Source organism: Bison bison, unplaced genomic scaffold (assembly GCF_000754665.1).
Source record: "Bison bison bison isolate TAMUID 2011002044 unplaced genomic scaffold, Bison_UMD1.0 scf7180017864280, whole genome shotgun sequence".
NCBI classification, from domain to species: Eukaryota; Metazoa; Chordata; class Mammalia; order Artiodactyla; family Bovidae; genus Bison; species Bison bison.
The window spans coordinates 4,577,759-4,602,094 of NW_011494852.1; the positions used below are offsets into that span (position 1 = coordinate 4,577,759).

Below are 24,336 nucleotides of genomic sequence, written 5' to 3' on the forward strand. Positions count from 1 at the left end.
GCCAGCCCCGCCACTCGTGGTCTGGGCCCGCTGCTGCGGTTGCTGCCACTGTTAATGCTGCTTCTTCGCATGCAGCTCGCCGAAGGGAACCTGGCCGGTGGGAGCCCCAGCGCGGCCGAGGTGAGGCCCGGCCGGGCCCTAGGGGGTGGGGGAAGGGGCGGGACCGGGCCTCTGAACCCCTGGGCGGGTAGGTCCGGAGCAGAAAGCGCAGTCTTTTCAGCCAGGTGGCCACCCCCCAGGCGCCCCTAATAGCACTAGGCATTCAGAAACCCGTAAGTCCAGGCCCCAGCGTCGTCCCGAAGTCTAGCCCCTTCAGACCCTCTCGACCTAGGTGACTCAGCCCCAGCCCCTGCCCATCTGAATAGGACCCGCCGGGCAGCAAGGCACCTAGAGCCAAGAATCTGGGCCCTTTTTATCCTCGGGACCCATATGAAGGCTCCCTCAAGGCTCCCAGAACCCAGGAGGCTAGACCCCCAGTCACCGCCCCCGCCCCAACCCAAGATGTAGCTCTCCATCCCCCAAGGACTTAGTGTCCAGGCCTGCAGGGCCCTGAAGCCAGGCCTTGTGGTCTTTCCACTCGAGAATGCGAGCGTGAGCTAGGAGCGGAGGGAGGAGGGGCCAGAACGCCTGGGTTCTGGCCCCTTCTCCCCCGCCATTCAAGTTTAACCCCTTCGAGCTCCAGTGCGGCTGCGCTGGGATGAGGGCGGGGCTTGTCTCCGCGGCAACAAGGCCGTGAGAATCCCGGGAGACCCCGAGTTGCCATAGCAACGGCAGAGCTGGGGCGGCCCCCGGCCCAGTGGGAGCTGTTTCCCAGGGAACCGAACCTCCACAGAGGCGGGGGCGCGGTGCTTGATGGAGGGGGCTGATGCTGGGGGTGTGACCATCTGGATCCTAGGGAGCAAAGGACCGGGGGACTCACATGTCAGCGTCCCCCGTTCCCTCGCTGATCCCTCCGCCTCCACCCCCAGGCCCCAGGGTCTGCCCAGGTGGCTGGACTATGCGGGCGCCCAACCCTTCACCGGGACCTGCGCACCGGCCGCTGGGAACCAGACCCACAGCTCTCACGACGGTGTCTCCGGGACCCGCAGCGCGTGCTGGAGTACTGCAGACAGGTAGGCGGGACCGACTGAGAGGGGCGTGGCCAGCAAAAAAAAACGGGTCCAAGTTGGGACCAGGTTGCCCTTAAGAAGCTAGCCGTGCAAAGGCAAGGTCCGAGGAAGTGAGGGGTTCAAGAAGGCATGGGAAACTAGGGGACATGGCCAACAAAGAGGCAAAGTAAGGATAGGACAGGACCTGTTTTTGAGAAACTAGGTCAAGAAAAGAGAAGAACTGTGCAAACACGGCCAGCTGAGGACAGTGTCCAGTGATGAGATGGAATTTAACAATGTGGTAGACACTTTAAAGAGCAGGTGTAGGTGGGCATGGCAAATAAGAGGCGGGGCTAAGACATAAAGACTTCGTGGACTCGAGTGGGAAAGGGGTGGAACCCAATGGGAGAGTGGAAAGCTAGGAGGTGTGGCTATGAAAAAGCAGGTCTGACACAAAGAGAAAAGATCCTGAGAGACCAGAGGCGAGGCTTAAAGAAGGGTGGAATCTATGGGGAGATGAACTTGATTGGAGGAAGGGGCAGAAGCGACTAGAAAAGAGGTGGGCTTAGAAGGACAGCTTTGGGGTAATGGAGGGACCTTCATAAAGAAACCCGACAGGCAAAGGGGCGGAGCCTAAGGATGGAAGGGAGAGGTACTTAGGGGCGTGGCCAATGGTTTGTAGGACTTAGATATCTAAGTCCTGTTCTACAGAGAAGCAGGGCCTAGGGAAGAGTGGATCTTTCGAATACTAGAGCCTTTAAAGGGACACGCCAGCGCAGGGGCGCACGTGGTAGGGGCGGGACAGAGGGCTAATCGCCCCGACTCGGTGCCCCTAGATGTACCCGGAGCTGCAGATTGCCCGTGTGGAGCAGGCGACGCAGGCCATCCCCATGGAACAATGGTGCGGGGGTACCCGGGGTGGCCACTGTGCCCACCCCCACCACCAAGTTGTGCCTTTCCACTGCCTGCGTGAGTCACAGGCTGAGGGGTTGGAGAACGGAAGGTGGGGGGTTGGGTGGTAGTCTCCAAGGGGTGAGAGTCTGGCCCTGGTCTCAGGCTCACATTAGGGAGCTAGGTGCCTGAGTCCACAGTGGGACAGAAGCCTCTGAGGATAAAAGATCTGGATTATGGGGTGGGGGGGTGGGGGGTAGGGCTAGTGGCTGTGGGAGTGTTTCACACCGATGCCGCCCCATTTTCCAGCCGGCGAATTCGTGAGCGAGGCCCTGCTGGTGCCTGAAGGCTGCAGGTTCTTGCATCAGGAACGCATGGACCAGTGCGAGAATTCAGCCCGGAGGCAACAGGAAGCGCAGGAAGTAAGGACCCAGCCCCTCATCCTCCCACCCCTCCCTGAGAACCCAGGATTCCAATCCCCTAACACCCTCCTCCTCCACAACCCGAGTCTGAGCCTCAGCCTCCTCTTCCCAGTGGGACAGAACCAGGAATCCAGGCTCCAAGCCCCATCAGCTCCTAAGACTCAGGCATCCAGGCTCCCCCTCCACCCTTCCTTACCCCCCAGTCCTGGTATCTATGCCCACTCTTCCCACAGGCCTGCAGCTCCCAGGGCCTCATCCTGCATGGCTCAGGCATGCTTTTGCCCTGTGGCGCGGATCGGTTCCGAGGTGTGGAATATGTGTGCTGCCCACCTCCAGCGACCCCCAACCCATCTGGGACAGCAGTCGGGTGAGTGAGAGGGCACCCTCCAGGCCCAACCCTCCAGGCTCCTGAGGCAGGAGATGGAAGCCTGGGGACCTGGGCCCAGGTGCTTATGTCCTTGGGTCTTCTGCTCCCTCAGTGACCCCTCCACCCGGTCCTGGCCCCCGGGAGGCAGAGTTGAGAGGGGTGATGATGAGGAAGAGGAGGAATCCTTCCTGCAGCCAGTAGATGATTACTTTGTGGAGCCCCCACGAGCCGACGAGGAGGAGGAGGACAGAGTCCCACCCTCAAGCTCCCAGACCCCTGCAGGGGTCAGCAAAGGTGAAGCCATCTCTAAACCCCATCCTCTCCACCCTAGAAGGAGGATGATTTAAGAGAGCTTTGGTGTAGGGGCATTTGAGAAGGGACCTGCTGGGGAAAAGCCCTGTGGGGGAAATGGGAGGGATGGGAATGGCTTTGGATAAAGCAGAGGTGGAAGGGCCACCCTGTGAGGAGTGCAAAGGGTAAGGGTGGTTGGGGAGGACCCAGAAGTGGAGGAGCCATTTGGTATGTCTGAAGGATTATTTGGAGGATAGTGTGATAGATTCCTAAACTTTGCAAGAACAGGTCCAATTCAGAACCACATCTCCTGTGATGCCAGGCAGCAGCTATGGTTGAAGTGAACACACGGGGGTCTCCACTGCGCTCTAGGAAATGCAGTTCTCTGGGAAGGGAAGCTGACCTGGAGCTGGGCTTCAGGCTGACTCCTGGATTCCCGGCCTTGCAGTGACTCCCACCCCAAGACCCACAGATGGCGTGGACGTGTACTTTGGCATGCCTGGAGAAATCAGTGAGCATGAAGGCTTCCTGAGGGCCAAGATGGACCTGGAGGAGCGCAGGATGCGCCAGATTAATGAGGTGATGGTACTGCGGGCCCCAGGATCCCCCATAACACAGAGCTCCCTAATTACCAGGAAATTGCTCAGGGACATGTTGAGACTACCTCTCAAGGTTCCCCCAGCCTCTATCATCCCCCAGCCCTCCACCCACTCCTAAGATGACCAAGGATCCCCAAGCCACCTAGAGTCCCATTGAGACATTACCAGATTCCATGGAAACTCTGATGCATGGTACTCTTCCACTTTAAATTCCTTTTGAATCCTCTCTCTCTTGGTGATCCAAGAGGCCGTGGGACTTAAGGGATCTGGAGACTCTGAAGAAGGATGGGATGTGGGGACTTAACTGGGTACAGCAGAGTGGCTTCTAGGATCCTGAAGCTCCCCTTGTCCCCAGGTGATGCGTGAGTGGGCCATGGCTGACAACCAGTCCAAGAACCTGCCTAAAGCCGACAGACAGGCCCTGAATGAGGTAGGACAGCCTCCAGAGTGTCCTACTTGGGTACTTGGGCCTGTCCACTACCTGGGGCATAATGAGCTTCAGCCTGGCTCAGGCTTTTTCTGGCCTCATCCAGCTTCACCCCTTCCTACTGATATGGGCTTCTCCTGGCCCCACCCCTACACTTGACTCCGCCCCTCTTAGCCTACATCCAATCTGACTTTGCTTTCCTCTTCCTCCTCCCACTGGCCATATCTTACCCTGTCTTAACTTGATCCTACCCTCTGAGGGCTGGCTCTGGAGACCTCTCCCAAGCTGGGGCCCTGCAGACACAGCCAAGTCCTTTTCAGCCTCTCTTTGATGCTCAGCCCTGCCCCCCCACCCCGACTCTGGTCCTGCCCCTCTCATTTCTCTTTTACCCAATCCCTCCTCAGTAGACCCAGCCTCCTCACTCTCCACCCACCTCTCTCAGCCTCACCTTGGCACAGCCCTACCCTGTGTAGACCCGGCTCAGCTTAGCCCCATTCCCTGACTCCTGCTCCTGCTCCACTCAGGCTTATTTAGTTACAGCCTGTCTCCAGGGGGCCCTGCCCAGGCCTAAGCCCCACCTTTCCTGCAATACTTGGTCCCTTTCAGCTTCACACAGGCCAGCTCTCTTCCTACACTCTTCCTACCCATACAGGGGGCTTCACTCGGGCTCCCAGTAGAGCTGGTTCTGCCCCTACTCTACCTGGTGCCTCCATCCAGTCTCCTGTCTTCCAGTCCCACCCCAGGTCGACTCTGCCCAGGCCTGGATCCACGGCACGCCACCCCACTTATGGTCCAATAGCCCTCCCTTTCCAGACTCCCTTTGACCTGGGTTTCATTCAGCTGTGCCTCTCACCTGACCCTGTGCCCACCCCGTCATCAGCACTTCCAGTCCATCCTGCAGACCCTGGAGGAGCAGGTATCCGGTGAGCGACAGCGCCTGGTGGAGACCCATGCCACCCGAGTCATTGCCCTGATCAATGACCAGCGCCGGGCCGCCTTGGAAGGTTTCCTGGCGGCGCTGCAGGGGGATCCGCCTCAGGTATGGGAGCCGTGGGGGGTGGGCGGAGGGTAGAGGGTGGAGAGGGCTGGGACGGGCCTGGGCAGCCTCCATCCCTTCCACAGCCAGAGCGGGTCCTGCTGGCCCTGCGGCGCTACCTGAGAGCTGAGCAGAAGGAGCAGAGGCACACGCTGAGGCACTACCAGCACGTGGCTGCCGTGGACCCCGAGAAGGCCCAGCAGATGCGCTTCCAGGTGCTCAGCTCTTCCAGCTCCCAACTCTGCCATCCCTCGGACCTTGGTGTCTTGGACCCCATCCCTCAGATGCTTCCCTTGCCCCTCAGATCCTCTTTCTTTTTTAGCAGTTCATTTATTTATTTCTTTGGGGCTGAGCTGGGTCTTTGTTGCTGTGCAAGGGCTTTCTCTAGTTGTGGCAAGTGGGGGCTACTCTTCCTTGTGGTGCTCGGGCGTCTCACGGCAGCGGTTTCTCTTGTTGTGGAGCACAGGTTCTAGGCGTGCGGGCTTCAGTAGTTGTGGCCTGGGGGTTCAGTAGTTGTGGTGCACCAGCCCAGTTGCCTCATGGCATGTGGGATCTTCCCGGACCAGGGATCGAACCTGCGTCCCCTGCGTGGGCAGGTGGATTCTTAACCACTGGACTACCAGGAAGTCCCTCAGACCCTCTATCTGCCCCTTGGACCTCCTTCCTCTCCCTGGATCCCCGCCTTCTGTGCCTGGGACCCATTCTAATCCCTTAGATCCCTACTTCCTGACCCTGAAACACTGCCTCCACCACCCCCTGTGCCTCTGACCCTTTTCTTGTTTTTGAATTCCCACTTCCTGTCCTTTAGATTCTTATTTCCTGTCCTAGAATCCGCCTCCTGTGCCTAGAACCCTGTTCCTGTCCCTCAACGCTCCTTCTTCCCTAACTCTGCTTGTTTCTCCCTAAAACCCTTGTTCAGTGCCTTTAGATCCTAATTCTTATTTTTTGGATACTCTCTTCCTGTCCAAGAATACTGATTCCATGCTCTTGAGCTCCAAGCCTTGCCCTTGAACCATATCATCTCTAACTTTTTTTAACAAGTTATATTTATTTTTAATTATAACATTATAATTTATTTTTAAATTTTATGTATTTACTTTAATTATAGCAAATTATAATTTGTTTAAATATAAACAAATTATATTTATTTAATTTTTGGCCACACCCTGTAGTACATGGGGTCTTAGTTTCCTAACCAAGGATAGAATCTACATCTCCTGCATTGGAAGACACAGTTTAACCACTGGACCACCAGGGAAGTGCCCACATGACTCTCCAATTCTACTTCCTTCTCCAGAACCCCCTCGAACCTTGCCTCCTACTCCCCAGACCCTACTTTCTGCCTCTCCCCAAACTCACCTCCACTTCCTGTCTTCTATATCATAGTTCTACCCTAGACTTACTGCCTCCTGTGCCCAACTTTTCCTAGCAGCTACTCCTTTTCCTTCTTCCTTACTTTCCTTCCCAAGACTCTCACATCCTATCTCCCGTACTTCTTTTCCTTTTCATTGTATTTTGCTTCTCCCCATCCAGTTTCCTGCCCTCCATGGCCCAATTCCTGGCCCCTGTACCCTCTTTCCTGTCCACTGTTAGGTGCTACTATTCCTGGGACCCTCCTGACCTTCCTCCTTCACCCTGCCTCAGTCTCCCCTTCTGTAGCCCACAGGGCTCAGTTCATCCCTCACGCTCACTCCCCAACAGGTGCAGACCCACCTTCAAGTAATTGAGGAAAGGATGAATCAGAGCCTGGGGCTGCTTGACCAGAACCCCCGCCTGGCTCAGGAGTTGCGACCCCAGATCCGTGAGTGCCTGACCATGACCCCCCAACCTTTGACTCCCCTGCCATTTCAGTTATCTGTTCCTATGTAACAACCCCTCCCCCCAACCCCGACACACACATACAAACTTAGTGGCTTGAATCAGTCATTTTCGCTGCTCATGATTCTGCCATCTGGATTGTGCTGGGTGCTGCTTCCGTGGGTCTTGTCAGTAGATAAGCATGTCGCTGGCTTGGGCTAGCAGGTCAGCTAGGAGCTAGGACTCTGGCATGAATGAGCATCTCTCTCTCAAGAGAGGCCTCTCTTCTCCATGGAACCCCTTCATGTGGTCTCTCCAGCAAGGCACGTGGACTTCCGAGGTGGTTCAAGCTCCCCAAAGCACCGAAGTAGAAACTGTCAGGTCTTCTTAAGACCTGGGCCCACTTGGTTAAAGCAAGTCACAAACCCAACCCAGGTTTACACTGTGGGATCTATTCAAAAGCATGAATACCAGGAAGTGCAACCCCCCCAGAGCCCCTAGATCTATTGTAACTTCCTCCTGGATGTCCCTAATTCTCCTGCTCTGTAAGGAGGCCATTCTCTGTTTACTTGGCTACACCCTGTCTTTGTTGTGGCATGCAGGATCTTTAGTTACGGCATGTGGGCTCTTAGTTGCAGCATGTGGATTCTAGTTCTCTGACCAGGGATTGAAACTGGGCCCCTACACTGGGAGTGTAGAGTCTTAGCCACCGAACCACCAGGGAAGTCCTGAGGAGGCCGTTCTCTTGAACTTCAACCTCGCTTCTCCAACATTCAGCTCCCTACTTTCCCACATCTCACGTATGGCTCCCCCCAATCATGCTGTTGTTAGGGTGCCATTCATTCACCCTAACAGGCAAAACAGATCCTGTTTTGTGGATCCCCGTGTTCATGAAATCACCCCCTCTCTGCATGTTCCACTCAGAGGAACTCCTCCACTCTGAACACCTGGGCCCCAATGAGCTGGAAGCCCCTGCCCCAGGGGGCAGCAGTGAGGACAAGAGTGGGCTACAGCCCCTGGATCCCAAGGGTGGTGAGTTAACCCAAATGCACATAACCCCAGACTTTGGGGGACAGGCCCTCAACCTCAGTTCTCATCCCCTAAAGTCTGGAGGTGTCTTAGCCACCGGGTGAGCAGTAGAGGGTGGAAAGGAATGTCTGGGGTTGTGGAGGCCTCTGGAAGGTCCTAGATCCTTCTTCCTCGGCCCCCGGGGAGTGTCCCCACACTTTCTTCAGTGATGCTCTCCTCTCTTCACGGTTCCACCTGTCTTATCTCCTCTGGCTGCCAGCAGATACCCCCATGGCCCTTCCCAAAGGTGAGTAGCTCACAGAGTAGCCCCTGGTCACCACATCCCTCTGAGTCCTGGAGCCCAAAGTGGAAAAGGGCCCACATACTGGCAACCCCAGGCCTCCTGGGGTGGGGTCTGGTGCCCTTCCAACCCCTTCCTCAGGCAGGGGTATCACCATTCTGGACTCTCAGGAATGAGATAGGATTTGGGGGTTAGGGTCCACAGAACAAGATGCCACGTCCTCTGGGAAAGACAAGATGACTCCCCTGGAGCAGTACGAACGGAAGGTAAGCCAGACAGACCTGTGGGCACCTGAGGCAGGGCGGGAGGGGGGCCTGGATTCTTAGGTCTTCAGTAGGAGTGCGCGGGGGGCTTGAATTCCTTGGCCTTGGAGGGAAGAAGGGACTGAGGACATGGACTTCAGGGTCCTAGGGGAGAAGAGGGCTGGGGGTGCCCTCCTGGCCCAAGGGGAGGAGGCGGGGGGCTGGAGCCCAGACTCCTGACACCTCCTAATCCCCCAGGTGAATATGTCCATTCCAAGGGGCTTTCCTTTCCACTCATCGGAGATTCAGAGGGACGAGCTGGTAAGAGGAGGAAATATTCAGGGTACTTGGGGGGAGAGGTCAAGAGTCAGTGGCTAGACTGTGACTCCCAAAGCCACACAGGGCCCTGGTCAGCCTCAAAGATGACCCCGGTGCCCTCTCCTCCCACTGCAGGCCCCAGCTGGCACAGGCGTGTCCCGAGAGGCCGTGTCTGGTCTGCTGATCATGGGAGCTGGCGGGGGCTCCCTCATCGTCCTCTCCCTGCTGCTCTTGCGCCGGAAGAAGCCCTACGGGGCCATCAGCCACGGAGTGGTGGAGGTAAGGGGCACAAAGACCTGGAGTGGGGAGGAGCCCCAGAGCCCGGGAGATCTGTGGTTGGGTCCCTACAACCCACTCTCCCACCCCTGCCCCCATTGCAGGTGGACCCCATGCTGACCCTGGAGGAGCAGCAGCTCCGTGAACTGCAGCGTCATGGCTATGAGAACCCCACCTACCGCTTCCTGGAGGAACGACCCTGAACCAACCCCCCTTCACCCCTTCAGATGAGCCCAGACCTTCCCTCTTCCTGGAACCCCTGAACCCTAACTCCCAGCCTGGGGGAGAGGGTGAAAAAGTTCATTTCAGACCCTTTGTGAGGGGGCTGGAAATTCTTATTTCCCCTTTCCAATTCCAAATTCCATCCCTAAGAAATCCCTGGGTATTCCCAGCTGCCCTCCCCACCTCCTTGAGACCTCCTCACTTTAATTTATTTTGTATGTTAATTTATTGTCCTTAAGGTGACCAGCAGCTTGGTCCCAGTGTCTGTTGTTCCCTGGAATTCATCCTCCCATGTGTCCTCCACTAATATCCCAATAAAGTCCTCTTCCCCACCAGGCCATCCTTTGTCTGTCTGGGGGAATCAGGGTGTAATCAGTCCTGGACATTGGTGTGCAACCCCGCCCAGACCTTCACATTTTTAAACTGTGTGTGCTCAGTCGCTCAGTTGTGTTGGACTCTTTGCAACCCCATGGACTGTAGCCTGCCAGGCTCCTCTATCCATGGATTTTTTAGTCAAGAATAGTGGAGTGGGTAGCTATTTCCTTCTCCAGAGGATCTTCCCAACCCAGGCATGGAACCTGCCTCTCCTGTGTCTCCTGCATTGGCAGGCGGATTCATTACCAACCGGGTAGATCTTTAAATTTGGGCGGGACCTTGGAAGGGGGCGGGGTCCAGAATCTAGGATAGGCTCTCCCGCCCACCCAGGAGCTTTCCGTGGTACTGAACGGACTGCCCCTTCTAGGCCAGTATCAGCTAGGTTTCAGGCTGGACTCCAAGGAGACTTTGCAAATTTCACCTGCCTTCTACTCATACACAGTCACATACAACATCCATCCCTGACCTGTGAGCTCAGTGAGGGACAGGGAATCTTGAACTGTACTTCCCATTCCTGAGTCTTCATCCCTTCTTGGGGAGGCGATAGGAATCCCCCTGGAGTGTGGAAATTCAACCACGTGTCCCAGTAAGACTCATGTGTTGTCTGCGAGTGCATCCCATTTTGTGACATGCCAGAGCTATCCCTCTATACATTACTTGTTTCAAGAGGGTTGTTATGAGGATTAAAAGGAGTAATGTTTGTTGAGACACTGGAATTGTGCCTAGCATTTTGTAAGTATTTGTTGAATAAATTCTAAAATGACATGGGAGCAAACTCATAGCACCCTGTGGCAGGCACGGATCCAAGGGCTTCACATGCACTGGCACACTTAATCACCCCATGAAGTAGGCACTAGAGCTATCCTCATTAATAGATTAGGAAATGGAGGCAAAGAGACATTTCATCACATTTTCAAGGTCGCCATCTAGGAAGCGTTGGAGCTAGAAATTCAAGCCAGAAAACCTGGCTCCAGTGCCCACACTCTTGGCCATTTTGCTAACCTCCTGGCTAATAATCCATGTATGTCCCATATGGTGTTCAGGTTGCTCACTGCAAAATTTCAAGTGGTACCATTCATCTCCTAGACATTGCAGATCGCATTTTTACCACAGCTTCCCAGCAGATGGCAGTAATATGTTGTGTCCCAATATCAGGATAGCACAGTTTTCTGACAGACCTAAGGGAGGGAACAGTATTTCTATTTTTCCCAAAGGACCAATGAGCTCACGGTGGTGAGCTCTACATAATATATACATATAAATATAGGTCATGTATATTAAATATAGACGTGAAAAGTATTGGGAGAAAGATGTCTACATGATGCAAGCTGGACACAATGTTACAGTTTATTAAGAAGCAGTTTCTGGGACTTCCCTGGCGGCCCAGTAGTTAAGACACCGTGCTTCCACTTCAACAGGCACGGGTTCAATCCCCGGTTGAAGAACTAAGATCCCACATTCCTCGTAGTGCGGTCAAAAAAAAAAAAAAGAACCCAGTTAGAAACATCATTCTGATCTGGTTTTAACATCAGGTCAGAAATCTATAACTAGCACTACAATCAGGGGAAAACCTGCCTTTCTATTTTCACAGCCAACAGTGATTAACAGGCTAACAATGGGTAAGGAGCTCTGAGCAGGTGGCATAGAAAATCAAAGGCCATTTTGCTCAATATGCTCAGTGCATAATTCCTTAAGAATATTTGCATTTTAATGGATATACTTAAGAGTAATTAGTTTAAAAAGTTTTATTGAAATTCCAGCAGGAAAAATAACTTTACTATTGCTGATTTGTTGCTCTTGTATCCCTAAGCCACTCTTATTTTCCCATTTAAAGCAATTTAATTCTTCTTCTAGTAAAGCAGTTTTCTTAGAGATATGTTGGGCTTCCCAGGTGGCTCAGTGGTAAAGAATCTGCCTGCCAATGCAGGAGACTCAAGAGGTGGGTTCAATCCTTGGGTCAGAAAGATTCTCTAGAGAAGAAAATGGCAACCCACTCCATATCCTTGCCTAGAAAATTCCACGGATGGAGGAACCTGGTGGGCCAGAGTCCATAGGTTCGCAGAGTCGGACACAACAGAGCACACACAAACACATACAAACATGTTATCGTTAGTGGTGTCTGTGTGTGTGAATGTGTGTTTTGAAACATGTTGGGATACATATATGTCAACAGAATCTAAGATACTATCAAAAATAATACCATTATTTTGTGTACCACAAAGGAAAAATATGCTGACATTAAACTAGGTCACATAATTGACTGTAAGATGAATTCCTATTAAGTTCTCCCTAGAATTGATGAAATGTGACATATTTCTATGAATTTTTCACGGGTCAGCTGAGAGTATGTGAGTACACACAGAGGCGCACACGTGCTGGTCCAAAGCAGCTCATGTGGGAGACTTGCGCTGGCACCGCCAATGACCCCACCTCCCAGTCTTCTTGTCGGTGGGTAGTACCCTCCTCCCCACAGATTCTGGGCTTGGCCACATGACGGACTTTGAGCAGTGTGGTGTCAGCAAGCATGATGTGAGCAGAGGCTCGTTCTCTTGGAGCTATCATGTGAAGGGATCCTGCTACCCTCCTGGAGGGACCAGAGAGAGATGCTCGGTTCACTCTCAGGGGTTTCAGCCATCTTGATCGAACTCTCAGACATGTGAGTGCCATTGTCCAGTCCAAGCAGGCCTCCAGCTGACTGCAGCCACATGAGTGACCAAAGCAAGACAGCAGAACTGCCCAGCCCAGCCCAGCCCAGACTGCAAAATCATGGCCATAAAAAGCGGTGGCTGTTTTAAGCCTTAGGTCTTAGGGTAGAGACACTGGGCCACACCCTCGAGTGTGCTTGGTTTGCTGTCCGAGAGAGGCTCCAAGCAGTGGGGGCTAACGTGGGTCAGAGGGCTCTCTGAAGGGATGAGATTGGAATGGAGGCCAGAGCAGAGGCTGTGGGGCAGATATGAGAAGAGGGCATTGTGGAGGCCTTCTGTCTTTAGTTAAGGTTTCTCCAGAAGCAGAGGCTGAGGTAAGGATTTGAGGACATGATTACCTGGAAGGGGTGAAAAACACTGGTGGGGGAAGCAGGAAGTGACACAGAAAAGGAAAAAGCTGCCACGAAAGGGCATGTTAGCAAGCCAGAACCACTGAGTAGAGAACTGGAGGTTCATCCCGTCAGGGAACTTTGAGAGCCCGTGTAGAACACACACAGTCATCCCCACTGATGCGGTGGGCCTGGAGCATTTACATACCATCTCCCTTCAGTCAGTCACTGGTTGAGGGCTACTGGAGTGGGAAGAGGCAAAGTGGGCACCAGTGGTCTGAGAAGGCCCACAGGCAAAGACTCGCGTGCTGGCCCTGGTGGTCAGACCACCAGGCGTTGAGCGGGGAGGGCGACAGGATGTGGACTTGGCCCCCCCACGGTGTTTGCTACAACACCCCACCCAGACACACTCACCCAAACACAGCTCCTCAGTCACTTCCCTGCACCCATGATGAGCGATTAGACAGTAACGGTTCCAATCCAGGTTGAGTTTAATCGGGAGCTTCAGAGAGGGGAGGGGATTCACTGGAAATACCGACGTCTGAGACAGGGGCCTGGCTGAGTTCCGACTTTAAAAGACCTAGGGGAACCTAACTTAGGAGAGTCCTTCCTATGTCAGGGACCTGAAGGGGCTGGGTCCCGGGGAGTTCACTGGGTCATCTTGGAGCTCTACTGGGATGGTACCAGAAGCTATTTTGGGGGATACTCCAAGTAACATGTAAGGGAGTTATATCTGGGGTTCCAGATGTAAAGAGCTGAGTTAGCAGAGGGGACCCCAAAAGATCCTGCTGGGGAAAGGGGGGGGTCTAGGGTGTTTCACAGAAACAATCAAGGGGCCTCGATTTCACAGAAATCATCAAGCGGGCTCCTTGTGGGTGGGAGAGGGGTATCATATACTGCCCCAAATATTGGGGACTGTTTACCCCTAGCAGCCATTTTGGGGTTTTAATGTAAGACCCCAAAGACTGGACATTGTCTACATACATTATCACGGATTTGCAACATTAGCATACGCTGGTTGTCCCACAGGACGGTGGGGACTGGAAAATCAGTCCAGGTTCTGGGTTTGCGTCCTAAGAGGACAGGCCTGGGGGTGCCACTCGGCTCCTCTTCAATAGCTGCCGGAGCTGTGGACAAAACAAGATGGGGAAGAAGTTTGAGAGGCTGCGGGAGAGATGGGGCAGGCGCACCCTGTGAAGTTGGAGGTTAGAGAGAAGTGAGTCGAGTCAGATGGGTTTGAAGGTCAAATGTGTGGGAATGGGGGTGAAGCCTCGTGCACACAATGAATCAAGGCTCCTGAGCAAAGGTGTTGCTGGCTGGGAGTTCCCACCTTGTGATTAGCATTGAGGACTGGGAGTCCAAGGGGAGAAGCTAGGAGTCAGAGTCACATTTGAGGGTCAGAAGTCCCACTCTGAAGTCAGGACTAAAAGTCAGGGGGCTAGAGGTTATCCTGGGGATCAAAGGTCACGCTTTAAGGTCAGGATTCAGGGTTAAAAGTAGAGGTCATACTCTGAGGTCAGGGTTTAAATAGATATCAGGAGGAGTCACCTTATCAGGCAAGGGAGCAGACACTGAGGTCCAAGATCACTTTTGTTTTGGCTGTGCTGCATGGCATGTGGGACCTTAGTTCCCAGACCAGGAATCAAACCCAATCCCCTTGCAGTAGAAGTGGGAAGTCTTAACCACTGGACTGCCAGGGAAGTCCCTCAAGGTCACATTTTGAAGTCGGGGTCGGAGAAGGGTCAAGGTCACCTTGAGACCACAAATCACCCTCTAAAGGCAGAAATGGATGGGGTCAGAGGTTCACCCTGCAGTAGGGGCTGGCTCAGTGCTCACCCCCTCGGGGCCCGGCCCAGGCCGTAGCAGGTGGACAGGCTGCTCATTCTCCAGGTTGCGCAGTGTTGGATCCGCTCCAGCTGCCAGCAGGCACCGCACAATGGCCTCCTGGGCCGGCCCAGGGGGCAGGGCGGCTGCCATGTGGAGGGCGGTGTTCCCATGGGCCTGGAGACAGTGAGGGGAGGACTGCTAAGGATGCACTCAGCTGGCTTGGGCTCTCGACCTAACACTCTCTATATTGCCACGTTCACGTCCCACACGTCCCCTCTCACGTCCCAGAGCCCTGCTCCACACCACATTCCACACAGCCCTCTGTCTATGTCCAACATGTGCCTCTGGTCTAGGTCCACATCCTATACATCGTCCCCTCCACAGCCACAGCCCACAGGACCCCCAGCATCCAGCTGCCCGTCTCTCACATCTCACCCAGTCTGCACATTCCAGCCCAGGCCCCTACCTTCATGTTGACAAAGGCCCTCGGGTCTCCCCGTGGCAGTGCCAGTAGCAGCTGAACCAGGGTCGGGTTGGCAGCCTGCACAGCCAAGTGCAGAACAGTCTTGTTGCTCTTGATTTCCTGTGGGGAGGGAAATGGCAGAGGTCAGGCCAGTCCTCATACCCAGGCCTCCAGCCATGGAACCCAAGAGCCTTTAGAGACTCTGTTCCTCTTTTGCAAGCACCCATATGTACATCGGAGAGGGCAATGGCACCCCACTCCAGTACTCTGGAAAATCCCACGGACAGAGGAGCCTGGTAGGCTGCAGTCCACAGGGTCACTAAGAGTCGGACACGACTGAACAACTTCACTTTCACTTTTCACTTTCATGCATTGGAGAAGGAAATGGCAACCCACTCTAGTGTTCTTGCCTGGAGAATCCCAGGGACAGCGGAGCCTGGTGGGCTGCCGTCTATGGGGTCACACCGAGTGGGATACGACTGAAGCGACTCAGCAGCAGCAGCATATGTGCATTATACAGTTGTATGCACTGTGCACTCTATAAGAATACCAGATTTAAGGGGGTGCCATTCAGATCATGGAGCAGAGGTAAAGACTTTGCCTGCCAATGCAGGAGACACAAGAGACATGGTTTTGATCCCTGGGTTGGGAAGATCCCCTGGAGGGGGAAATCGCAACCCACTCCAGTATTCTTGCCGGGAAAATCCCACGGACAGAGGAGCCTTGTGGGCTACAGTCCACGGGCTTGTAAAGAGTTGGACACAACTGAGCAATTGAGCGAACACAAGCACACATTCAGATCATAAGCACCACTGAACTGTATATTCATTAAGACAGTTTTCCAGCTCAGGTATCATTGAGAAAAAGACTCCTTTTCTAGTCCTCCAAAGGAGCTCTCTGGATCTCTGGACTAGCAGCTGCCCTGGCCAGCCCACATTCTACTGAACACCATAAAATGCACCCACATCCCACATGGACTATTTTATCTACAAGGATGACAGCTGAGAAGCATTTATCAGTGGACTACCTCAGCCTATATCTACTTCCATATTGAGTAGCTCTCTTCATATTTTGAAGCAAATAAAGACATTTTCCACAATGAAACTTTATTATGTGCCTTCAAAGAATCCCTCATGATAATAAACATGAAAAACTATGTGTTTAGACATAGAAAACATACTTACTAAAGGGAAACAGGGTGGGGGAGGATAAATTAGGAGTACTCTTGCCTGCAAAATCCCATGGATGGAGGAGCCTGGTGGGCTGCGGTCCATGGGGTTGCTAAGGGTCGGACATGACTGAGCAACTTCACTTTCATGCATTGGAGAAGGAAATGGCAACCCACTCCAGTGTTCTTGCCTGGAGAATCCCAGGGACGGGGCAGCCTGGTGGGCTGCCGTCTATGGGGTCGCAGAGTCGGACACGACTGAAGCGACTTAGCAGCAGCAGCAGAAACAAACTACTACATATAAAATAGACAAACAAGGTCCTACTGTGTAGCACAGGGAACTAGACTTAACATCGTGTAATAGACCATAATGGAAAAGAATATGAAATAGAATATGCATATATTATACAAATAAATCACTTTGCTGTGTACCTGAAACTAACACAACATTGTAAATCAACTATACTTCAATAAAAAATTTTTTAAAAAGGGAAAAAAAAAGACATATCATTGCAATGTATGGGCTTTATTTGGATCATAGTTTTTTTGTTTTTTTTTAATGAAAAAAATAAATGTATGTTACTGTGCTTGCATGCTCAGTCACTAAGTTTTGTCAGAATCTTTGTGATCCCATGGACTACAGCCTGCCAGGCTCCTTTGTCCATGGGATTTTCCAGGCAAGAATACTGGAGTGGGTTGCTATTTCCTTCTTGAGGGGATCTTTCCAACCCAGGGATCGAACCCTCGTCTCCTGCTTGGCAGGCGGATTCTCTACTGCTATGCCACCTGAGAAGCCCATATGTTACTTTAGAGCCGAACAAAAATTTGAACACAAGATATTTGATATTATGAGACTGTTAATTTTTTTAAGGTGGAATAATGGTACTGAGGTTAAAAAGAATCCTTATCTTTTAAGACAAATATTTATGGGTATAATTTTACCCATAAAACTATAAGCTTGGATTTACTTAAAAATAATACAGGGAAGTGGAGAAGTGAATGGAATAGGACTAGCTTTGAGTTGCTGGTTATTTATGTTGGGTAGGTGGAGTTTATTATATCAATATAATTTTCTGTACTTTATCTGTGTTCAAAGTTCTTTAAAACAAAAAAAATCCAAAATAACGAGTGGATGTGTAATTCTTTCAGCCAGCCTTTGAAGGAGCTACTGTCAGGAAGGAGGAGAATATATGTAGTAAGAGCTGGATTATAGGGTCAGGCCACCTGGGCTTGGATTCCCTCTCTGACACTTACAAGGTACAAGATTTTTGAGTCCTTGAGCCTCAGTTTCATTATCATTAAAATGGACAAGGCAATAATAGCACACACATCAAAGCATGTTTGTGAGGATTCAATTAGCTAATCGGTGAAACTCAGTGTTTAATAATTGTTAAGTGCTTGATAAATATAAGCTAAAATCATTAATATTATTCCCAGTTGACAACTGGGACACAGAGAAGTGAAGTAACATGTTTAAGTTCACGCCACTGACAAGGGGCAAGTCAGCATTTATTTAGCTTTCTTGGACATTCAAGAGCTCCCATCTCACATGCCCTCTGGGGGCTAGCTGTCCACTGCCCAGCTCACCTGGCTGGTGTGATCCGCACCCATGTGCAGCAACATCTTGACGCAAGCCAGCCTGTCCTGGGCCTGGGTACTCAGTACTGGGGGATATAGGTCAGGTGGGTGCATAGCCACGTTGAGGGCCAGGATGGCTGTGTGGAGTGGGGTGAGGCCTGCAGAGCAGAGACAGTGAGGACTCTATATCTGGAGCACTCCCCTGACCCAGCCCCACCTGCCACAACACCCTGCCCACCATTCAACTTACCCTCAAAGTCTCTGGCTTCTATGTCAACTCGAACCCCTGAGTTAATTACAGCCTGGAGGAGAAGGCAGAGAGCTGGCTTAGAGTCTCTCCAGGCCATGTAGCCCTGAAACTCAGGATCTAGGCAATCTAGCCCATCCCATTCATCCCATCTGCCAAACGGACATACCGAGAGGACTCTTGGGAGCCCATACGTAGCGGCCACGTGTAAGACAGAACGTCCTTGATGGTCAGTGGCGTTGGGTTCCGCTCCCAGGTTCAGTAGATCCTCCACAATCAGGGGTTGGTTGGCAGCAGCAGCCACCAGAAGAGGGGTCTGCAGGTGTCAGGAAAGGTCAGTCTGGGCCCCCCATCCTCTACCCTCTGAAACCCAGGGACCCAGGCCCTCAGCCCTTTTGTCCTCAGATCCAGGAGACCACGCCTCCAGCCCTCACCTTGCCCTTATGCTCACGAATGTCTAGATGTCTGTATGCTTGGAGCATCTCAGCTGCGGCGTATGCTGCCCAGCGCAACCCCCGCGCAGCAAACAGGTGCAGGAGCCTAGGGACAGGTGGGGGGCAGCAATGAGCACAGCACCCCAACTGAGCAGGGAGCCCGCAGACTCCACTCCCCTGTACTCACGTGTCTCCCTCCTCATCCTGCGCCAGCAGCTTTTGGGGCCCTAGAGCCAGCATGTGAGCACGGGCGGTGTCCAGGGATGGTCCAGTGACCACAGGAGGCAACTGTGGAGGTCCTGAGGGGAGCCCAGAAGCCCTCCAGGATCCTGCCTGTGGCAGGGAAGGGTCTGCATAGAGCCGAGTGTCCAGGGGGTCCTGAAGGGTACAGAGGGTGGGGAGAGCCAGTCAGCTGAGAATTCCCTCTTTCCACCACACACATATACATACAGAGTGCTAGGCAGAGTGGCTGGATGTTCCATCTGCGGCCAGTAACCCTGGACCTTTGGGCCTCGGTTTTGCCCATCTGAGGAATGGGCTCCTGACCCAGACATCTCAGAATGCTGTGCTGCATAAGGGCAACTGGGCATCTCAGGGACCCTTCAGCATCCAGTTCCCATTGTCAGTCTCACCTCCATCCCTAGGGGAAATGAACACGGCCGCCCTGGGTCCGAGGGTGAGTAGAAGTCAGGAGTCAGAAAACTTTCAGCAGCAGAAGCAGGATAAGAGTAGAGGCTGTCCGTGTAGGCAGCATGCTTGTTGGGGTCCCAGTCTACAAAGCCAGTGGGGGGTGCCAGGCTGCCAAGTCCAGAACCCACAGTCTCCTGGTGTGCTGGGAAGTGAGTATGGCCTGTGTGTGAGAGGAGGAGGAGAGGCAGGCCTGGTTACCAGAGCCAGGGAAGTAGCAGCCCAGACAGGAGCTGTATGAGGGCCCAGCGTCCCCAGGATACAGAAAGCTAGTACTTCTGGGGCACCAAAGGGCTGGAGGTTTGGACTGTGGGAGCCTAAATGCCTGAACACTGAATGAAGGCCTAGACTCCAGGCTGGGAGCCTGGACCCCAGGACTACGTGCATAAACTACTGAGCTCCAGAGAATCTGGGAGATGAAACTTCTACCAGGTCTCAGCAAGAATGAGGGCCTAACACCTAAGTTCTGGAAAGTTCTAAGAGCAGGGATGTTTGAGTCCCTGGGGGAACCAAGTGAGTTTCCAGACTTACCAGCTTCACCCTCATTCACAGATGAAGTCAGGGGCTGGGCCAAGGGAGGTGGGAACTGTCCCTGCAGAGGCCGAAACGAAAAGAAACAAGGGGGAATTTATCCAGCAGACTTCTCGGTACCCATTCCCCACCTACAAGGCATCTAAGTCAGGACTACATCTCTCGTCAGCCCTGAGGGCCCTTGCCCACCAGGACATGACCTCATGGGAGTTGTAGTTTATAGGGCGTCCTGGGGCTCACCGGTAGCGCACAGGTGTCTGGCTGCTGCTGGCGGCGCCTCTGTTCTTCTAGCAGCTTCTTCACCGTCTGTGACGGGCAATGGCTGCGCTCATTCCGGCTCACTGCGGGGTGAGGAGGGAGGGAAGTTATCAGGGGTCTTTAAGTCACCCAAGGGCGCGGGGGAGTGGATCTGAACATCCTCCTCGCCCTCCCGCGCGGAAAAAACTGGCACACTGCTGTCGCCTGAGAACTCCAAAGCCAATCTAAGATTTCGGGTGCAGCGCCGCAGCCGCCTCCGCCGTTTCCTTCCTTTTGCTCCGCACTTTCCCCTCTGACCCAACTTTCCACCAGCGTCGTGGAAACTAAGGAAGGGGGTGGAGGGCGCCCTCTGCAGCCCCCCTCCCTCTGACCGCCACTTCCGTGAAAAATCCCACCGCACCCCACCCCCAGATCTCTCAGTCCTGAGGAATTCGGGGGGATGCCGGGCTTCCCTTCACAGAGACGCACATGCAGGTTCCCAAATCTCTCTGCCCTAGAAGCTGCCCTGATACTTTTCCTCGGGAAACCAGATATCCGAGTCCCCAGCCTCTCTCCCTAAGGAACCACGAAGTCGACAGCCCCTTGGCTCTTCAGGGATCCAAAAGTTCGGACCTTGCCCCCTTCTTCAGACGCAGGAGTCTAAACCCCACCCCACAGGAGTCTGGGAGACTCTCAACTGCTACCCCAGGACCCACGAGTCCGGGCCTCAGCCTACTCCCCTCTAGGACCTGGGAGTCCCAGTTTCCAGACTCCTTGTTCACGCGACCCCAGAAGCCTGGGCCCTCGGCCCTCACCCGGCTCGGGCGGAAAAAGGGTTAAGCGCGGGAGGGCGGACTCGGAAACAGCCCAGACGCGACGCGCTGACGTCACGGCGCACACGCAAGGGAATCTTCCACCTCCCGCTTCCTCTCTACCCCATACACCAGGTGTCCGGCTCCGAAACGCAATGCGTGGCCAAGCGTGGCGCTCGTAGAATCCCCGCACATGGGGAATTCCTGCTCAGCCCGGGGACCCGGGCCGGGTGGCAATTCGGGAAATCCCAGGGTGGGAGCAGGGTCACGGGCCGAGAGCATCCCTGCAGCCAAGCCTCGGACCTTGCCTATCCAGACCTTGGCCAATTTCAAACGCCCCCAAGGACTCAATCCAGCCTCTTCTAGAGTATGGCGGCTGGGTCGCCAGCCCCTCCTTCTAGGACCCAGGCAGGGCTCCGGGTTCCCAGCACTTTCACTCCCAGAACCTAAGATTCCGGATCCCCAGTCCTTTAGCTCTCCAGACACGGAACCCAGAATCCCAGCCGCTCCGGCATCACGACCCAGGACTCTGCACCCTCTGCCCCCTGCACACGTTGGGTTCTCACTCTCAGCTTGATGCTAGACCCCTCACTCTTGATGTCCATCTCCGTCCCTCAGAACCTCAGGAGTCCGTTCCCCAGCCCCTCTCTTAGGGGCCGAGCGTACTTCACCTCCCCGCCCCCCAGTTACCTCGGGGATTCCGTGGTGCTGATTGCGGGCCCCCAGGGCCCCGGCCTCGGCGCTGCGCCAGCCTCGCTGCTTCCCCGCGGAGCCGCCGCCGGGTCCCCGATCTTGGGCCGGGTCCCCCCGCGAGTTTTTAAACGGAGGTTCTGGCCCCGCCCAGTCCTGGGCAGGGCCCCTCCCACAAGCCCGGGAGTCCCCGCGGTGCGCTCGAGCGAATCTGGTGTCTGAATGGGCGGGCTCATTTGAAGGCCCGACTCCGAAGTCTCCTGGGAAAGAGGAATTGGGAACCCTATCTTTGGTCTGAGGGAGAAGGTTCCTGGGGTGGCGGACTCCTGAAGGAGGAGGGAACTGGGGACCCGAATTCCTGGATCTTTGTCCAAGTGGATGTTGGAGGCCTTGACTTCAAGGCCCTGGGCTGGTGGAGGGTTGGAGGACGCTGCCAGTAATACCAGGTCCAGGGAGAAGGGGGCTGGGGTTCTGGACTCCTTGGTCTCAAGGGAGGAAAGGTCTATAGGTAGAGTGATATAGGTGGTCTCAAATTTCCCCTCTTCCCCACATCACCTTCTTTTTCAGAGGCCAGTTCTCATTTGTTCATTCGTCGTTAAAAAGAATTTATTTGTGCAAGGGAGACACTTCGCTGGGTGCTGTGGTGTAGCTGTGAACCAAGCAGGCAGGAATTCCCAGCCCTAGAACAGACTGTCATTCCAGTGGGAGGCTCGTTTCTCAGTTCCCATCTTGGTGACCATGTAAATCACATTTCTCCCCTGCGTTCAAGACTGTGCTCTCCTAATTCTCCTCCCTCACTTGCTGCTCCTTCCGTTTTCCTGCCTGTTTACTCCTCTTCACCCTTTCTTGGTGCTGGGGGAGGTAGTGTTGCTCCTCTGTCTCTACTCACTTCCTTGATGATCTCATCCAGTCTTATGGCTTTAAATACCATCCATGAGCCATCAGTCCCCAAATTTACATCTCCAGACCAGACATCCGTGAACTCAAAAGAGGCCGCTGTGGTCATTCAGCTTCTCCACAGGGAGCTCTATCAGGCATTTCCAACTCAGTTTGCCAAACCTGGGCACTTTTTCATCTAAACCTGCTTCCCCTTCTTCTCCATCCTGTCAAAGGATTCTCTGTCCTTCTTAGTTGCTCAGACCAGAATCTTCGGTCATCCTGGATCCCTCTCTCTCATACACACTCATATCCACTCCATCAGCAAGTTTTGTCGTCTCTACTTTAAAAATCTTGCCAGAATCTCCCCAGTGCCCACACCCTGGTCTACCTGTCACGTCTCACCTGGACAATCATAGCAGCCTCACTGGTCTCTCTGACCCTCCCCCTGGTTTGTCCCTGAAGGCAGTCAGAGGGATCCATCACCTCTCCCCCTCCCACACAGACACACAGGAAGCAGGTGGCCTTGTCACCAGCAGGGTGACATCCGCTATTGCTGCCTCTCCACTCCCCCATTGTTCCTCAGGACTTCTCTGGACCTAAGCCCTTTGAGAGGTCCCTTCCAGCCCCCAGCCCACCATGGTCCCGCCAGGCAACATCCTGTTCCTGCTTTTGCTCCCAGGTGATGCCAGTGGTTACGGGGGCTGGAGGGGGTGGTGTTAGAGTTTTGTGAACAGGACAGTTTGGGGTGGCATCTGAAGGGAGGGGTGCTGAGGGCGGGTCCTTCTCTCAGTGCCCTTTCCTTTCCAGAAATAAACTTCTGGGCCGCTTCTTTGGGAAGGGAAGCTGAATTTGGATGGCTGCCTGTCCACCCCCTTCTATTGCTGGGTCTCTGCCTCTACTTCTGATTTCCTGTCTCTCTCTGGGTCTCTGGGCGCTCCCCTCCCACTTGGCCCCTCTTCTCATTTGATCTCTCTGGAGTGGAGGTGATTTCTCAGGGCATCTCCTTTCCCTGCACCCTGTTTTGAGAACCACCTCTGCCCACTGATGTGCCTTCCCTCTCCTTTCACAGTGGCTACAGCTCAGATGACCCCAGGTGAGAAATCAACACCCCCTCCCCTTCACGGCATCACTTCAGGTCCTCCTTCCATTCCTAAAGAGTGGCCTGTGAGTCCGGAATCTCACTTCTCATCCTCTAGTTGGAGCCGCCAGAGGATCTGCAGCCCTCTCTGGGTCCCCACTTCACCATCCTCATTACCAAACTGAAGGCCCAACAATGAGCCAACCCCCCGACCTGTCTTCAGGGGTACTCACTGTGCCCAAAGCACAGTCCTGGGAGCCCTAGAACATCCCCAGCTTCTCTCTGAATCTCCATCACCCCTCTCCTTCCCCAGGAATTCTGGGACATCCACCCCCAAAGGGATTTCCTTTGTATCGTATGCCTGAAGCCCAGCCTTGAGTGTCTGGAACCCCCCTCAGCCGCCTTCTTGTCTTGGTCCCCACCCTTCAGGTTCCTGTTCCGGATGTGGGCCCCTCTCTCTGCCACTCCTGGCAGGCCTTGTGGCTGCGGATGCTGTTGTGTCACTGCTAATTGTGGTGGTGGTGTTTGTGTGTGCGCGCCTACGCAGCAGGCCCACCCAAGGTGAGAGTAGGGACAGGGCTGGGCCTAAAGGGACAAGATGTCCCCAGGGAGGGGGTCCCCAGGGTGGGGCCCCCCTTGGGCAAGCCCTCGAGGTTCCGGGGAAACCCTGGGGGCGGTGCTTGGGGGAACTCCTGAGAAAACCCCTGAGGCTGGGGGTCCCCAAGGGGGTGGAAGTGTGGGTGGGAGGTGGGTGGTCAGGCCTCGTGTTTGCTCTCCCCCACCCCCAGAAGATGACAAAATCTACATCAACATGCCTGGCAGGGGTTGACTTCCCTGTAACTGCGAGTTTTGACTTCTGACCCTCTCATCCTGCATGTGGGTGGCAGCACAAGAAAATCCACCCTGCTTTGGGGCTGGAATAAAGCCATTGAAATACGTCTTGTTCTAATTCTTTCTCAAAGGCTCCTTCTCATTTACCTGTTTTCTGGGTCCTTGATCCCCCAGGACTCC

At 54.0% G+C, this 24,336-nt stretch overlaps 3 protein-coding genes across 7 annotated transcripts; 2 read left to right on the forward strand and 1 right to left on the reverse strand.

The window, feature by feature from the left end:
* The first annotated feature begins 6 nt into the window (after positions 1-6).
* Positions 7-9,623, forward strand: APLP1 (amyloid beta (A4) precursor-like protein 1). Of its 2 annotated transcripts, none has more exons than XM_010849041.1 (17): positions 7-120; positions 969-1,112; positions 1,925-2,057; positions 2,289-2,401; positions 2,635-2,768; positions 2,881-3,062; positions 3,508-3,638; positions 4,014-4,088; positions 4,966-5,124; positions 5,208-5,336; positions 6,823-6,922; positions 7,843-7,950; positions 8,207-8,233; positions 8,423-8,493; positions 8,728-8,790; positions 8,923-9,066; positions 9,168-9,623. In XM_010849041.1, exons 1-17 carry the CDS (start codon positions 55-57, stop codon positions 9,264-9,266), a joined length of 1,878 nt encoding a protein of 625 aa, XP_010847343.1. In that variant the 5' UTR covers positions 7-54; the 3' UTR covers positions 9,267-9,623. The 2 variants fall into 2 exon arrangements, with proteins under 2 accessions (XP_010847343.1, XP_010847344.1); XM_010849042.1 differs by having other exon boundaries at positions 8,210-8,233.
* A 3,544-nt stretch (positions 9,624-13,167) lies between these two features.
* On the reverse strand, positions 13,168-21,473 carry NFKBID (nuclear factor of kappa light polypeptide gene enhancer in B-cells inhibitor, delta). 4 transcript variants are annotated; one of them, XM_010849046.1, is made up of 12 exons: positions 21,369-21,473; positions 19,870-19,970; positions 19,630-19,690; positions 19,044-19,261; positions 18,599-18,789; positions 18,412-18,517; positions 18,147-18,293; positions 17,981-18,032; positions 17,740-17,888; positions 14,988-15,104; positions 14,531-14,695; positions 13,168-13,821 (listed from the first exon to the last, which is right to left on the reverse strand). In XM_010849046.1, exons 4-12 carry the CDS (start codon positions 19,047-19,049, stop codon positions 13,768-13,770), a joined length of 987 nt encoding a protein of 328 aa, XP_010847348.1. In that variant the 5' UTR covers positions 19,050-19,261; positions 19,630-19,690; positions 19,870-19,970; positions 21,369-21,473; the 3' UTR covers positions 13,168-13,767. The 4 variants fall into 4 exon arrangements, with proteins under 4 accessions (XP_010847348.1, XP_010847345.1, XP_010847346.1 ...); XM_010849043.1 differs by lacking the exon at positions 21,369-21,473 and adding an exon at positions 20,616-20,880; XM_010849044.1 differs by lacking the exon at positions 19,044-19,261.
* A 1,307-nt stretch (positions 21,474-22,780) lies between these two features.
* HCST (hematopoietic cell signal transducer) lies at positions 22,781-24,274 on the forward strand. The gene is made up of 4 exons (XM_010849047.1): positions 22,781-22,926; positions 23,317-23,340; positions 23,755-23,886; positions 24,114-24,274. The coding sequence occupies exons 1-4, from the start codon at positions 22,884-22,886 to the stop codon at positions 24,152-24,154; spliced, it is 240 nt and encodes a 79-aa protein (XP_010847349.1). The 5' UTR covers positions 22,781-22,883; the 3' UTR covers positions 24,155-24,274.
* The last annotated feature ends 62 nt before the right edge of the window (positions 24,275-24,336 follow it).